Source organism: Molothrus ater, chromosome 20 (assembly GCF_012460135.2).
Source record: "Molothrus ater isolate BHLD 08-10-18 breed brown headed cowbird chromosome 20, BPBGC_Mater_1.1, whole genome shotgun sequence".
NCBI lineage: Eukaryota > Metazoa > Chordata > Aves > Passeriformes > Icteridae > Molothrus > Molothrus ater.
The window spans coordinates 2,444,752-2,460,269 of NC_050497.2; the positions used below are offsets into that span (position 1 = coordinate 2,444,752).

Sequence of the window (15,518 nt, forward strand, 5' to 3'; positions counted from 1 at the left end):
CTTGGTTTTAACAAAACCTAAACCCCAAAAGTGGGGGGCTGACAGCACCTGCATGCCTGAGTGGGGAGTTGCCCCAGCACTGTTCCAGGCATGTAATATATTGCCATATTACATGTTCCTGCATGGGATTGGTGGCATGTCCTCCACGGGAGACTCAGGGATGAGGGAACAGGCTCTGATGCCCAGGAGAGCTCTGTCCCTCATCAGGAAGGCTCCCAGACCCTCTTGGCACAATGTTCCTGCCAGAGAAGTGCACGGAGAAACACCCCTGCCTCATCCAGAAACACCCTTGGCCTCATCCAGAAACACCCCTGGCCTCATCCAGAAACACCCCTGGCCTCATGCAGAAACGCCCCTGGCCTCATGCAGAAACGCCCCTGGCCTCATGCAGAAACACCCCTGGCCTCATCCAGCTGGGAGGGAAGAGCCTTGTGTGGCTCTGTCCCTTCTCCTGCTGGGAATGGGATGGAGGAGCTGAGCCTCCTGTCCCGGTGCTGCTGCCCTGGCTGGGAGCGTTGTCCAGGTGTGGAGTTGGGGCAGGAAGGGCCCGAGGTCCTGGTGAGTGGCTGGGAGGTGACAAAGCCTGGCCAGCACATGTGGCTGAGCCCTGCCAGGACCCTGTCCACCCCAGCCTTCTCCTCTGTGCTGCTGGAGACACCCCAGGTGAGGTTGGGTTATCCTGCCTGCAGCGCTGGTGAGGATGGACACGAAACCCATCAAAACATCCCCAAACCCAACCAGTTCCACCACCAAAGCCACCCTGGATGCCCACAAATATCCCAGTGAGTGGCCTGGGGAGCAAACAATTCCCTCTGTTGTTCTTGTGCCTTTTTCTCCCTTGCAGAGGAACCAAAGGCAAGGACATCAACACCATCAAGTCCCTGCGGGTCCTGCGCGTGCTCAGGCCTCTGAAGACCATAAAACGTCTGCCAAAGCTAAAGGTTAGAAAATAACCCAAATTTTTCCTTCTCTGGAGGTTTCTGGCTGGTCTGAGTGGAAGTTGGTGGACTCCACTTAATCCAAGTTGTTTCTGTTGCTTTTATTTCATTGCAATGAATATTTTAGCCAGATGAGCACAAAGAGCTGGGCAGATGTTGAGCAAATGTCAAGCACTTGGGTGCTTTTGCAAACATCGTGGATAATGTTGGGGATTTTTGTGAATCCACATGAAAATAAAACCTCTACAAATAGAAAAAAAAAACAATGCAAATAAATTAAATTACAGTTCATAAGTGGGATGGTCTTCAATGTGATAAAGGAGAAAATGGGGTTGGAAGGGTTTGGCTTTCCCTAGAGAATTTAACATGAATATTGCAAGGTTTTCCACAGGCTGTCCAAAGAGATTTGTCATTGCTATAGGAGAAGCTTTAATTTATTCATCTTTCTATTAAAGAATCCATAGTTCAGGCGTTTATCCCTAGAGCACTGATCTAAAAAATAAAATAAATTTAATTGCCTGGGATTACTCAACCAGCACCAATAATTTGAGAAACAGCCAGGCCCTGCAAAGAGAGAATGGAAGGAGTTAACAAAACTCAATAATTTCTGAGGTTTAGGGATTCTTCAATACCTTTTGTGGGCTGTTTTCTGTGAGAGCTGGGGAAAAAGCAATGAATGATTTGGAAGGGGGAAAATGTGTTTGACAATTTCTGTTTTCACATCAAAATAAGGGTCAGCTGTTCTGTAGATTTGCTTTTGTCTGAGCCCACTATTCATGCTTAAATAATTTTAATTTTATGCTCACTAAATTTATCTAAAAAGGAACATTAATGTGGAACCATGTAGAAATTTCATGTAGGATTTCTGGGCTGCTCAGAGGGATTTCCATCAGGATTTTGGGGCCGATCAGAGGGATTTCCATCAGGATTTCAGAGCTGATCAGAGATTTCCATCAGGATTTCTGGGTTGATCAGAGGGATTTCCATCCGGATTTCTGGGTTGATCAGAGAGCTTTCCATCAGGATTCCTAGGTTGCTGTCTTGGTTTGAACAGACAGGTGTCTGCTAAGGAAGGCAGGAACCTCCCCTGAAATGGAAAATGTAAACCGCCTCCCTCTGAATTGTTATAATTTTGAAATTAAGGGGTTCTCAGTTAAAGATATAGGAGTAAGAATGATAGTTCTTTAGTAGGAAAATTAAAATTAAACTGCAGTAATTGAAAACAACAACAAAACAACACTAAGTCAGAGTCAGACCATGCCCTGTCCCCCTGTGTGTCAGGGGGTGGCACAGCCCCATCCCATGGGGGCTCAGCCCTCCTGCAGTGCCAGCTGTGGCTCTGCTGGAGCAGGGATCCTGCACAAGGGGGGAGTTTTCCTCTGCAGCTCCAGGGCTGCTGGAGATGGGCCTGGGCTCCCTCTGGCCATGCAGGGCAGCAGAAGCTGCTCCTCTGGCAATGCACTGGGCAAAGGCTGCTGGGCTGTGCCAGGCTCACATTGGATCCAGGTAGGAATGCTTGGCTCCTGCCCTGGGCGCAGCATCTCCCCATGGGATGCTGGAATTGGATCAGCCCTGCAGGGACACTCAGTGGCCCATTAACAACAGATTCCTCCCCTCCCTCCTGGAGGGAGAATGGGTCCTGGAAGAGATAAAGTGCCCCACCTGGTTTTTCAGGGCTGAACCATTAGCAGAAAACTATGATAGAATTGACACCTCCAGCCAGGTCTCACATTTGCAACCTAAGACAGTTGCATCAGGAGTAATTCTGTGAAAGATTCACTTCCATTCAGAGGAATAGAAGCAGGATTGTACAAACCCTGTGCTCGGGCAGGGACTGCTCAATTTCTGGTATTATGACAAACTTCTGTCTAAAATGAAAGTGCAAATTACTTGTAATGAATCAGGGCCTCATACCCACGTAGGAAATGGATTTGAGGAGTTCTTTGCAGAGAACTTGGGAGTGCACATGCTGACTACATTAGTCACACCTCATTTTGACAGACAGCTCTTTATAAAAATATTTATTCAAAGCATTTGGTTGTTCTGTTTCTGGTATTTTTTGCTTATTGTTCCAATAGTTTTTATCCAACCACTGGAATTAAAATCAAAACCAGTGCAATTTTCATTTTATAATGAAATGTTTGCTCAGGACTAATATTGTCTTGACAAGCTGTGATTGTCTTTATAAATGTTATGAGCAGCATCAGAAGATTCAGTGGCACAGCCAAAGTTGTGGATAAAGCAGGAGATGAAGGAAGCTGGAGTTAGTTCTCACAGCTTTGGGAAGTGTTTTGGAAGCAAAAATCCATTGAAGCATCCTTGGGTGGTGGGATGGGTAATGAGTCCCAAATGAGAGAGATTTAGGTGGGATATTGGGAAGGCATTGTTCCCTGTGAGGGTGGGCAGGCCCTGGCACAGGGTGCTCTGAGAAGCTGTGGCTGCCCCTGGATCCCTGGCAGTGTCTAAGGTCGGGCTGGATGGGGCTTGGAGCAGCCTGGGACAGTGGGAGGTGGGAATGAGATGATCTTCAAGATTCCTTCCAGCCCAAACCCTTCTGTGATTCCCTGAGTGTGATTAAATGGTGGTGCCGAGATTTTGGATGAACTCTTCCTTTCTTCCCCTGCCTTGACCTTGTCCCCCTGCACCCCCAGGCTGTCTTTGACTGCGTGGTGAACTCCCTGAAGAACGTCCTCAACATCCTCATTGTTTACATGCTCTTCATGTTCATCTTCGCCGTCATCGCCGTGCAGCTCTTCAAGGGCCGCTTCTTCTACTGCACGGACGAGTCCAAGGAGCTGGAGAAGGACTGCAGGTACAGCTGGGAGCAGGGAATGGCAGGGAGCAGCTCCCTCCAGCTCCCCAGGCTGGCCCAAAGGCAGGGATTTGCTCAGTGGGAAGAGTCTCCTGTAAATAAGAGCAATAATTCAGCTCAGGTACCCTGGAAGTGAATTTTCCCTTCTTTTTCTTTAGCAGCTCTGTCATTCCTGGCTCTGATCTTCAGGATACAGGGGAGGCAGCTTCCTTTCTGGGAAAGCTGAGTGTGATGTTTGAGAAGGGATTGTGATAGTGTGACTCCTCTTTCCACCTGTTGCCTCCATTCTTAGAGCTCTTATGAATTAGAAAAACACACTGAATAAATAATCAGAAGCGTGGGATGTTAAAGAGCTACTAATTAGCAAGGACAGGGACAGGATGTGAATATCTTAAAAGCCCTGTCATGCTTTGTTCTTCCCAGCAGGCTGGCACGGTGTGTTGTGCATCTCATTAGTTTTTTTCTTGGCACCCAAAGCACCTCCTCAGCACTGTCCTGCTCTGCCCATCCCTCTCCTGCTGCCTGGCACCTGCAGGGCTCGTCCCTGGTGGGGTCCCAGGGGCTGTCAGTGCAGTTCTCCTTGGAAAAATGCAGCTAAATTACGGAAAGGGATGTGAAATTACAGACTAGGGTAGATTGGAGAGGGTTCTCCACATGCCAGGCCCCTCAGAGTGGGATACATTTAGGAATTAGATCCGACCCTCGAGTAGGAGGCAGAGATGTTTCCCCATCAAGCAGAAGTTTCCTGTGGGGTCAGACAGTTGAGAGGCAGGCATGGTGTTAATGGCTGGCTTTGTCTAATGAATGAATGAATGCCCTGATTAAAATCTCTTTCATTTTCAGACCTCAGGTCCAGTTCCCATGGCTGGAACTGGCTCAAAAATTGGCTTTAACTTCTGTCATGGACTTTGAGGGAGTCCCTTTGTCTTTTACCCACAGCACAGTCCAGACTGTGCTGCTGGGGCTTTCCAACACTCCCGAGTGCTAAGAAATGCCTGATCTGCTTTAATTCTCTCATTGGCTCCAAATCTCTTTTTCCTAGGGGTCAGTACCTCGATTATGAAAAAAATGAGGTGGAGGCACAGCCGAGGGAATGGAAAAAATACGAGTTCCACTATGACAACGTGCTCTGGGCTCTGCTCACGCTCTTCACCGTGTCCACAGGGGAAGGGTGGCCAACGTGAGTACATGGCAGTGGCAGGGGCTGATGGTGCAGGTAAAGCAGGTCCCCAGAGCTCTGAGGGACAGCAGGTGACCTGAGAAATGAGAAGAGTCTTTTATCAGCTAAGTTTTGTGTGATTATTGGGTGAACCAGCAGGCAGAGCTCTGCATTTTCTCAGAAAGTTTTCAGTTCTTGCTTCAGGCTTTTGGACTCACACATCTTTGTCAGGGGTAAAACTGATAATGGAAATGGCAGAAAATGAAGGGGAAAAGTGTTGTGAGCTCTGCTGAAAGTCTGCTGGGCGTGACAGGCCCCAAATGACATTTCCTGTTCAGCACATGACTTTATTTTGGGACACGTGGAGCGCAGTGTGTGGCCAGGGCTTCCCCGCCTCCACGTTCAACTCTTTCATAAAATAAAGACTAAAACAGCATCAGCCTCCCTTTTCCAGTGCCTCACTGTGTTCCCCTATTTGGATGTCATCAACACCTCTCTTTTCCCACTCTTACTCCATCCCTGTTGACCAGAGAAGAGAAGCCAGATCCAGCTGGATCCTCTCCCCTTTGGGAGGTCAGGGGGGATCAGTGGATCTGGGCACAGCAAATCTCCACCATTCTGCAGAATGGTGAGAACAAAGGGTTTCCCTAAAAATATCCTCAAGGAAAACTTCTTCCCAGCCTCGTGGGTGGGAGCAAGCTTTTCCTGAGCATATGTGGAAAACCCTGCACGTGAGTGAAGGCCAGGGAGTGATTCTCAGGGGGTCCTTGGTGCTTCCCAGGGATTGTGTTGACCTTTCCTCTCTCTTTGCATTTGCTTGCAGTGTGCTGAAGCACTCGGTGGATGCCACCTACGAGGAACAGGGGCCCAGCCCTGGCTACAGGATGGAAATGTCCATCTTTTACGTGGTGTATTTTGTTGTCTTCCCTTTTTTCTTTGTCAACATCTTTGTGGCGTTAATCATCATCACCTTCCAGGAGCAAGGAGATAAAGTGATGTCAGAGTGCAGCCTCGAGAAAAACGAGGTACCCACCTCTTGTGACTCCAGAGTTGGTGTTCCAGGGGCTTCAGAGCCCCTGGGTACTGGTGGAAGTCCACCCCCTGTTCCCCCTGTGCTGGGGGATTGGAGAGCAGTGGTTATTGGAGGGTGTGTGGTGTAGAGACCAAAGAAATGAGTGGCTGTTTCAGCTTCTGCATAAAAAAAACACCCAGGAAGAGCCCCCAAGTGCTTCCTGTTGGGAACCACTGTCACACATCCCCCTGGACCACACCACAGTGAGGATGGGGAGGCCCTGGCAGAAGCTGTCCCATCCCTGGCAGTGCCCAAGGCCAGCTAGATGGGGCTTGAAGCAGCCTGGGACAGTGGAAGGTGTCCCTGCCATGGCAGGGATGGCAGTGGATGGGCCTTAAGGTCCTTTCCAGCCCAAACCATTCCATGATTTTATGTTTGCTCGAGTGTGGAGGGGTAGAAGGAGGCAAACCTTGAGGGCAGACCTCAGAAACCAAACTGAAGTTCAACTACTGTGAAAACTCTTCTCTCCAGGTTAATTTTGTGCCTGGCTGGGATTTTTCCTCCTGGCAACAGCCAAAAGGAGATGCCTTGAGAAGAGTGTAAGACCAGGGCAGAAGAAGCTGTGAGGCTTTTCTTTAAAACCCCCCAAAATACCATTGTTTTCCACTCAGGGACCTCCTGAGCTGGTTTTTCTTTAGTTACTGGCATCTGTGTATCTTCCTGCCATAGGTGTATCCAGTTTCCTTCGCAATCCATGCAGATTTTTAGCATCTGCAGCATCCTTCCTCCAGGGTCCCACAGCCTCAATGACTTCTTTTGGGAAGAACCATCTCTTTTCATATATTTTGAAACTGGAGCCTGATTTTTGATGAAAAGAGATGAATTTTTAAGTGATTTTTAATTAGTTCCTTGTTTGTCTAAATGAACAAAAAGTCCAAAATAAAGCAGAATATTTAGAGAGCTTTACCCATGTTATTTTCCAACTGAACAGAAAGTGATTTCAGACTTGCAATTTTTATGTAAATTCAAGTTGAGAAAACGCTCCAGAATCAAAACCTCTTGTAGAAAGCAATTTTTATCACAGTTTTATATTCATAATAAAGTGAACAGAAATAGCCAGTGAAGGGGATCTCTGAGAGTTCCCCCAAGTGCTTTTGGTGGGTAATTTATTGGTAAATTCAGTTCTCATTTTGTGAAACATTCTGAGCTCTTCGGGTGTTGCTGTGTGTGAGGACACACCCAAGTTCCACAATACTTTTTAAAAACCACAAATAACATCTTTACCAATCCTCTGGTTCCTATAATCACCCATCAGGAGGAATTGGAAATGTTTTTGGAAGTGTGAAGGGATCAGGACCTAGGAGAATCTGGGCTCTAATGGAATGTGGTAGGACTGCAGGAGACATAGGAAAGTTATAGGGTAAATATTCCAGGAGAATGGATGAGGATTTGGGGATCCTCTGCTGCATTTTACAGGAACAGCCAGTACTCACTTGGTGTTAATGCTCTGCTCACTCTCCCAGCCATATCCTGATGGATAAAGACTTCCAGCCCTTTTTGTGGCACCTTTTCATCCCCTTTTTGTTTTGTAGAGGGCCTGCATAGACTTTGCCATAAGTGCCAAGCCCCTGACCCGCTACATGCCTCAGAACAAGCAATCCTTCCAGTACAAGATGTGGAAATTCGTGGTGTCCCCTCCCTTTGAGTACTTTATCATGGTCATGATTGCTCTCAACACCATCGTCCTCATGATGAAGGTGAGTGGGATCTCCCTGAATCTTGGAATTTTGGGCTGTTGGCTGGAGAGACTCTCACCTTGAAAGTTGGGGGGGCTCAGCAGAGCAGCCACCACTCCCTGTGTGCCTGGTGGGATTCCTTTGGCCCCTGAGGGAGGTGGATTAGCTGGGATGAGATCCCACCATGGGGTTTCCTGCAGAGTGGTGGTTGGGCTCAGCCCCTTTGAGTGTGTGACCATGGGATGGGAACTGGGATCTGCAGGTCCTGATCTCCAGCCCAGCCTGAGCTTTCTCCTGCAGAGCAGGGTCTTGGGGCTGCTCAAAGTCCTGTCAGGCCATGGGAATTCAAACTGAAACAGAGTAGGTTTAGATGGGATATTGGGAAGGAATTCTCCCTTGGAAGGGTGGGCAGGCCCTGGCACAGGGTGCCCAGAGCAGCTGGGGCTGCCCCTGGATCCCTGGCAGTGCCCAAGGCCAGGCTGGGCAGGGCTGGGAGCACCTGGGACAGTGGGAGGTGTCCCTGCCGTGGCAGGGGTGGGACTGGACGATGTTTAAGGTCCCTTCCAACCCAAGACATTCTATTATTCTGTGAAATTACTCAATTTTGGAACAGCATCAGGCTCCTGGGATGTGATCCAGAGTGGGGGAAGAGACACAGGTAGATGATGTCCTCCTATCCCTTGCCTGTCTTAGAGTATCTTCACAATCAAGGAGGCCCCATATTAGTGGAAGAAACAGTTCTGCACTTGTCCTCTGGGTTGGAAAATGCCCTTCCTCCCTCCTGGTCTGTGTGTGCTTATAGGGGATGTCCCTCAGCAACAGTCTCCACTGCTGGGGATATTCCAGCTGCCCCCTCAGTACAGGATGGAGCAAGAGAGACAGGAATAATTGTGTTGTAACTCCAAATCCTGCTCAAAGTGAGCACAGAATCCTGACTAAAATGAGCAGGAATCAGCTGGGCAAGATTTTACTCTTGTCATTGATCTTCCAGTAACAGCCCTTCTTCCATCCTGCTTTAGTTCTATGATGCTCCAGAAGCATATGAAGAAATGCTGAAATGCCTGAATATTGTGTTTACATCCATGTTTTCCATGGAATGTGTGCTGAAGATCATTGCCTTTGGTGTGCTGGTAGGTGCCCTCCTTCTTCCCTTCCACCTCTTTCCCCTCTTGAAATGCTCACATTTCGTGATGCACGTTTAAAAACAAACCAACAAAAAAATCCCTGACCTGTGCTGGCAAAAAAATAATAACCCCTGGATCCCTCTATTTCCCTTGTGTTCTCATTTGGCAGAATTATTTCCGAGATGCCTGGAATGTCTTTGATTTTGTAACAGTGTTGGGAAGTATTACTGATATTTTAGTAACAGAGATTGCGGTAAGTACAGTTTGCTCAATTTATTTCATTTATAAACAAAGCTGTGCCCTGTCAAGACACTGAACCTTCTCCCTACCAGCCTTATTCCCTGGAGCTGCCTCTGGGAGTCATGATGGCCTTGGCTGACCCTGTTCATGAGCTCAGCTGAGCACAGCTGTCTGCCCCAAAGAGGGAAGGCTCTCATGAGAAGCACAGTGCTCGTGACTCTGCCAGGAAGCAGCTCCCTCTCTCCTGCAGCAAACTACTCCATCCCCAGGCCTTTTCTGCCTGTTCATGGAAAAATCCTGCTGAATTTAGAGAGGGAAAAGACCAAAGGGATTCTGCTGTGTTAATGTGGGAGGTTTTTTGCAGGGCATGTGTCTGGCCCTTGGGGTTCCTGCCCAGTGTGGGTCACAGGGCAGGGTGAGGGTGAAGGGAAGTGACAGAGACACAGGGAAAGGAAGAGGTGAAGAGTCTGGACTGGGGGAATGTTCTTGTCACAAAAGCTCTGTAGGGCAATGAATAAACAAACAGCTTTCACATAGGATTTCTGGCCAGCCCTACAAGGGCTGCTGTCTCCCTGCTGACAAGCCTTGTACATCTCACAAAGTGCCCAGACTCATCATTAAATTCTGAAGGATTTTTCCTTAAGGGCAGCCAATGTCTGTCTCAATCCCTGACAGTCTGATATTACCTGATGTATAAATTGCTCCTCTCCTCTCCCAGTGCATGTTGTAGCTGATGATGTATCAGAGTGTGATGAATTTGAACTTGACCATAACTTTTTTCCTCAGTCCCAGGGGTTTGCCTGTAGATCTGTTTTGTGTGTGCTCAGAACTGTGCTCCTCACATTCCTTTACAGGTGGTGGTGAAGACCATGTGACTGTTTCTAACAAAATGCATTTTTATTTAACCTCCTTGGTACAAAATAATGCACAACCCTCCAGGTTTTCTTCCCCATACAAATGATGTTCATTTATCTGCTGGTGAATCCTACGTTGTAGACTTTGGATTTTGTTTTCAGTGCAGCCAGGCTGAAGTTTCTCAGCTCACCCTCTCTGAGTGCTGTGGGAAGGCACAGGGTGCTTGTCCCCACTCCCTCTGCCATGGGATGTGTTTTCTTGCCAAGGGGCACCCAAACTTTTGCCATGGTTTGAAAATTTGTGAAAATATTTGCAAGTCAGCCACAAACAGACTGAAACTTTTCCTGCCCCACTTTGGCCACGTTTCCTGGGAGGAAGCAGCACTGACAGCTCACACAGGGTAAGGGAGCCTCTGGTTGCTCCCAGACTGGTGTCTTCTCCTTCAGGAAGGTTTCTACTTCTCAACACCAAGCCCACATGCTGCTAAAATCCTCATTTTTGGAGCTATTTCACAGGCAAGGAGCAGCCACAGTGCTGCCCTTCCCTGCTCAGTTCAGGGGACATTGCCTCTCCCTCCAGCTCCCACAGCACGGCCCAGCCAGGGAACTGGATCAGGCTGGGCTCTGAGACATTTCAGCATCAAAACCTTTACAGAGTTGTGGGAATTAGCCCTAAAACTCCAACAGGGCTAAGCTCCCAGGGGCCCATGTGCCTTTCCCTTCTCCTCCCGGGTGGGAAAGAAGAGGTTTTTTGGTTTATGAGCAACTGGATCCATTCAGTACTAAAAGAGGATTTTCTGAAGGAAGTCACCAGATTCCCTTGGCAGTGTCCAACATGGAGCTGATCACAAACATCTCTCATATAAAAGCCAGATGTCCCCAGGACCACTGCAGCCCTGAGCTCTCAGTCCTTTATGTCTCTGCTCTCTCTAAATTCTCTCCCTTCTGCAGCACCCAGGAGGGGTTGATCTCTTCTCCCAAGTAAGAAGCAGCAAGGGGAGGCAAGGGGAAACAGCCTCAGGTAGCTCCAGAGGAAGTTCAGGGTGGATATTAGGAATAATTGCTTCATGGAAGGGGTGGTCAGGCACTGGAACAGGTGGAGTCCCCATCCCTGGAGGGATTTGAAAGCTGTGTGCATGTGGCACTTGGGGACACTGTTTAATGGTGGCCTTGGCAGTGCTGGGGGAATCTCAATGATTTCAGAGCTCTTTTCCAACGTGAACAATTCCCTGATTTCTGTGTAGCCACCAGATCTCCTTCTCTGCTTTTCCATTCAGACAGAGATAGCCCATGGGTCGTCATTCCCTGCCACTTTTCTTTCTAAACTTGGTTTTCAGCACTTCTTTGATGCAGCTCCTGCCTGATCTCTCTCCAGCAGCTCTCCATCTCCAGGGGACAGCCACCAGCACACACTTCCCCAACCACACACATCCATGCCAGCCTCCCACAGGGACCATGGACAGGGATCAGAGGGATCTACACAGTGCCCTGAGCAGCTCAGCTTGCTTGCAGGGGACACTGATGGCCAGGCCTGGACACCCCTGCTTTGTTCTGGCACTGGGTGTTGGCAGTGGTGCCCTGAAGATCACACTGATAATAGGATTGATAATGGGATTGATAACAGGATTGGTAATGGCAGCTGGCAGGATGCCCCGATGGAATTCATTGCACTTCAGCCAGTGGAATGTGGTGGATGTAGTCTTGTACCAGGCTCTCCACTGCCACTAAAACCTTCCTGCCCTCAAAGCCAGGCTGGACAGGGCTTGGAGCAACCTGGGACAGTGGAAGGTCCCTGCCCATGGCAGGTGGGGGAAGAAGATGGGGCTTTAATGTCCCTTCCAACCCAAACCATTCCAAGATTTTATGGTTCTCCCCTTCCAGTCCTGAGGATGGAAAAGCAGCAGAAGGATGCAGCCCTCTGTTCCTGCCCCATGTGACCAGCTTTGGGATATTTTGTTGAACTGCAATTTCACCTGATTTAAATACTTCTGGTATTGAGAACCTGTCACTGCAGGCCCCCAGCTGGGTAATAATTAGCATTGACTCTGTGATTCTCAGAAGGCTGATCAATCACTTTTTTATACTAATTAAGAAACCCATCACCCTTACAAACAGTCACAACACAGGTGGACCCAATTGCTCCTCCAATCCAAACACCATCACCACTGGCCAATTAAGAAATTACCTTTTGGTAAACAAATCTCCATAACACATTCCACATGTGCACAACAACAGGTGCAGCAAGTGAAGATTAGAATTGTTTCTCATTCTTTTCTCTGATCTTCTCCCAGCCTTCCCGAGAAAGGCCTGGGAAAGTTGTGTTTCTCTCTGTGGCCAGAGAGCTGCTGCCACAAGAACCAATGTAGAAAAATGAACCAACAGAACCAGTCTGATCCAATTTTGAACCAATAGTTCCAAAATAGAACCAAGTTTAGAAAAATGAAGGAAAAAAGGGCTGAAAGAGCTGATGGAGAGATGTGAATGTGCAGGGATGGAGGTGAGGAGCAGGAGGTGCCTCTCTCACAGAGCCCAGCCCAGGTGTGGCCTCTGCCCAGGCTCTTTCCCTTTGCAATTCCACGTAAGGCAGAGCAGGAAATAAAGGCTGGGGATGAGCATCCACTCAGCTGCTGCTGAACCAAGCCCACCTCACCTTCCTCACCTCAGGGCACTCTCCTGGAGCAGGGAAAGAGCAGAGAGGAGAAGAGCTCTTGGATCAGTCCCGCAGCTGTGTCCTCGGCAGGGAATGGCCCTTTCTCCATGTGCCTTCCTCAGCTCCAGCCTCCCCTGCTCAGCTGGGCAGAGCTTGGGGCAGCCCCTTCAGCCCCTCCAACCCTCCTGGCAGCCATTCCCACGGAGTTTCCTCAGCTGGGAAGTCCAGGTGACAGCCACAAGGTGACCCTGACTGCCAGCCTGCAGCTGTCCCTGTCCCAGCACCCTCCAGGTTCCCATGGAGATGTTTCCTAGGTGTGACACTGAGCTCAGGCTCACAAATTGTAGCCACAGCACTGTTTTCCTCCATATTTTCCAGCTAGAAGTGTTCTCCAAAGGTAAATAATCCTGGGTGGCCTCACCTTGAGAGACTTGGCTTCCACCAGCCTTGTTTGGTACCTTTAACCCTCTGAGAAGTAAAGACAAAAGGACAAGAAATGTGTGGATTAATTGCTTTGTTTTAATTTTCCTGGTCATGTCACATGTAATTTACTTTGTGATTGTAGTGGAATATCTATTTTTTTTTATTTCCTCAGGCAAAAGCATGAATGTCAGTTTTTTTACCCTCAGGAAATGAGGGAAAAGAGGTGGGATTAAGGAGAAGGTGTCCTTGTGGACACAGTCGGCCTTGGGAGGCTGAGTGGGTGTTTAGCAAACTGACATCTATTTCTATGCCTGGAAATATAAAAAGCCATCCTGAGAAGTGTTTGTGAATTGTCTCAAATTTGCATTACAAACTGAAATGCAAATAACAACTGCCCTGTCTGTGTTACCTCAAGGATCTCCGAATCTCTTTTGGTTCAAAGCATTTTTTATTTCTGGAGTTCCCATAAAATGACACCTCCCCCGATAGCCCAACGGTTTTTTTCCAGTGAAATTTTTCAGAGTTTCCTTTTTGCTTGTCCTGATTACTCATTTTCTCTTTTGTTTCCTGTTTTTGTTCCTTATTTTCCTTATCTACCTGCTGAATCACGCCATCCAATCAACATACAATGCGAAAACCATGTCTCCGTCTGTATGTTGTGCACCTGCTGCTCAAAAAAAAAATATAAAACTTTGTAAATAATCTTGCAAATATCCATCCATGACAACATCACATATAGGACACGGTTGGTTTCATTGAATTTAAACAATTCTTTAAATTCTCTGCTTTGATTTTCTCTCGTTTTTCTTTGATTTGATATGGTTTTGGTTTGGTTTTATTTTTGGTTTTTTTTTTTGATGAGAGTTCTGATTGCACTGGTGGAAAAGCCTCACTGCAGCGTGCCCCAAAGTGGCTTCTGCCCTGCACCTCCCTCCCTGGGCTCATTGGTGACCTGAGCAGTTGCCAATAGCCCGTCCCTGCTCCCTGTGCCACCCCTGTGCCAAAGGGGACACTGCCACTTGCTTTATTTCCGTGGGAAATGGGAGGAGATGGCGAGGGAAGGATGTTCTGCACCTGGAAACGCTGGGTTTGGAGGTGGTGGTTCCAAATTCAGCTCTCTCTAAGTGGGTTTGGCTTCTTTTTGGATGAGAGGATGGAGCTTTCTGCTGAAGGAAGCACCTGACAGCCTTACAGGGGTTTTAACCCATGCATTGTAAGGCAGAAATATTATTGGGGTGATGGCAGACTCGCTTCCCTCAAATCAAAAATGATGGGAAAGAAGGATCTTAAATTGGAAAATTCTCTGTGACACCTACCCAAAGAAGAACCCATCTTGCCACCACAGTGGACACAGAGTCACTGGATGCAAACCCAAAACCCCAAGTAAAATGAATAAATCATGTTATGACCAGAGCTGAAAAGTACCAGGAAGCAGATCCCACTGGGAATTCAGTGCCAAAGTGCAAATTTATTCCAAAAATGCCTTTGGAAATATTGAAATTTATCTTTGAAAATCACCAATTAAACAAAAGCGAATCCATAAAGGAAAATGCAATCAAAAATATATCTATATTTCTATTCTTAATTATTTTGGCTATAGTTGATGACACAAATGAGACCAAAAACTTCTCAAAAATCCTTGCTCAGCCACCTAACACCAGCTCTTGGATCTGTGAACATCCATGTTTCCTGTTGCACAGTTGCTGTTAAGAAAGAAATCAGGGTGAATTTTTATTTCCAGGCTGCACAGAAACTCCATGCATGTTCATGGAGGGTCCTGGGGGGACTTTTCTGCTGGCGTGCAGCAGAGAAAAAGACAATGTGCAAGCTCAGTGCAAGCCAAGAAGGGAATCCTCCATGCTGCTGGATCCCTTCCAGATGTGTGGGAGCACTCAGGATAAATTTGGAGACTTTGCTGCACATTTGGCCCAGGCAGCACAGAAAAGGGCTCTGGCATTAGCTGTGAACATAAAAATATTTTAGGGAAAAATCAGTTTGCTAAATTTTGGCTGCTGTCCCTGTTACTGGTCAAAGATTGAAAAGCTCATCCTGCACTTTGTTAGGATTGGGGTTATTCCATAGAGACAGATCCAGGCTCCTTTGACCACTTGGCAACCAGGTGAGGACTTTGGAGCACCTCATTGTCCTCTGGAGCTGCTGCAGTGACCCAGCAGGAGCAGCAAAGCTGAGAGGAATCCTGGAGAGGAGGAGCTGAGGGCAGAGCTCCCATCTCTGCTCTGGGCCAGGGACAGGAGCCAGGGCACGGCTGGGGCTGGGCCAGGGCAGCTCAGGCTGAGCTCAGGGCAAGGTTCTTCCCCCAGAGGGTGCTGGCACTGCCCAGGCTCCCCAGGGAATGGGCACGGCCCCGAGGCTGCCAGAGCTCCAGGAGCCTTTGGGCAGCGCTGCCAGGGATGCCCAGGCTGGGGCTGCTGGGGGGGCTGGGCAGGGACAGGGGCTGGGCTGGGGGATCCCTGCTGGTCCCTCCAGCTCAGGACATTCTGTGATTCTGTCAAGCAGGGAATAAGGAGAGTTCTGGGCATCACACACAAAATGTTCCAGCATTCCTGACT

General features: G+C 48.2%; 1 protein-coding gene across 8 annotated transcripts in view; it reads left to right on the top strand.

Moving 5' to 3' along the window:
• The window catches only part of CACNA1B (calcium voltage-gated channel subunit alpha1 B), a 330,224-nt gene that overhangs the window by 264,186 nt on the left and 50,520 nt on the right, over positions 1-15,518 (top strand). For all 8 annotated transcript variants that reach the window (XM_054516966.1, XM_054516959.1, XM_054516961.1 and 5 more), the window contains 7 exons: positions 845-941; positions 3,590-3,750; positions 4,793-4,930; positions 5,733-5,934; positions 7,514-7,678; positions 8,677-8,787; positions 8,951-9,034. In XM_054516966.1, coding sequence (XP_054372941.1) covers positions 845-941; positions 3,590-3,750; positions 4,793-4,930; positions 5,733-5,934; positions 7,514-7,678; positions 8,677-8,787; positions 8,951-9,034 — 958 coding nt within the window. The remainder of the gene's footprint in view (positions 1-844; positions 942-3,589; positions 3,751-4,792; positions 4,931-5,732; positions 5,935-7,513; positions 7,679-8,676; positions 8,788-8,950; positions 9,035-15,518) is intronic.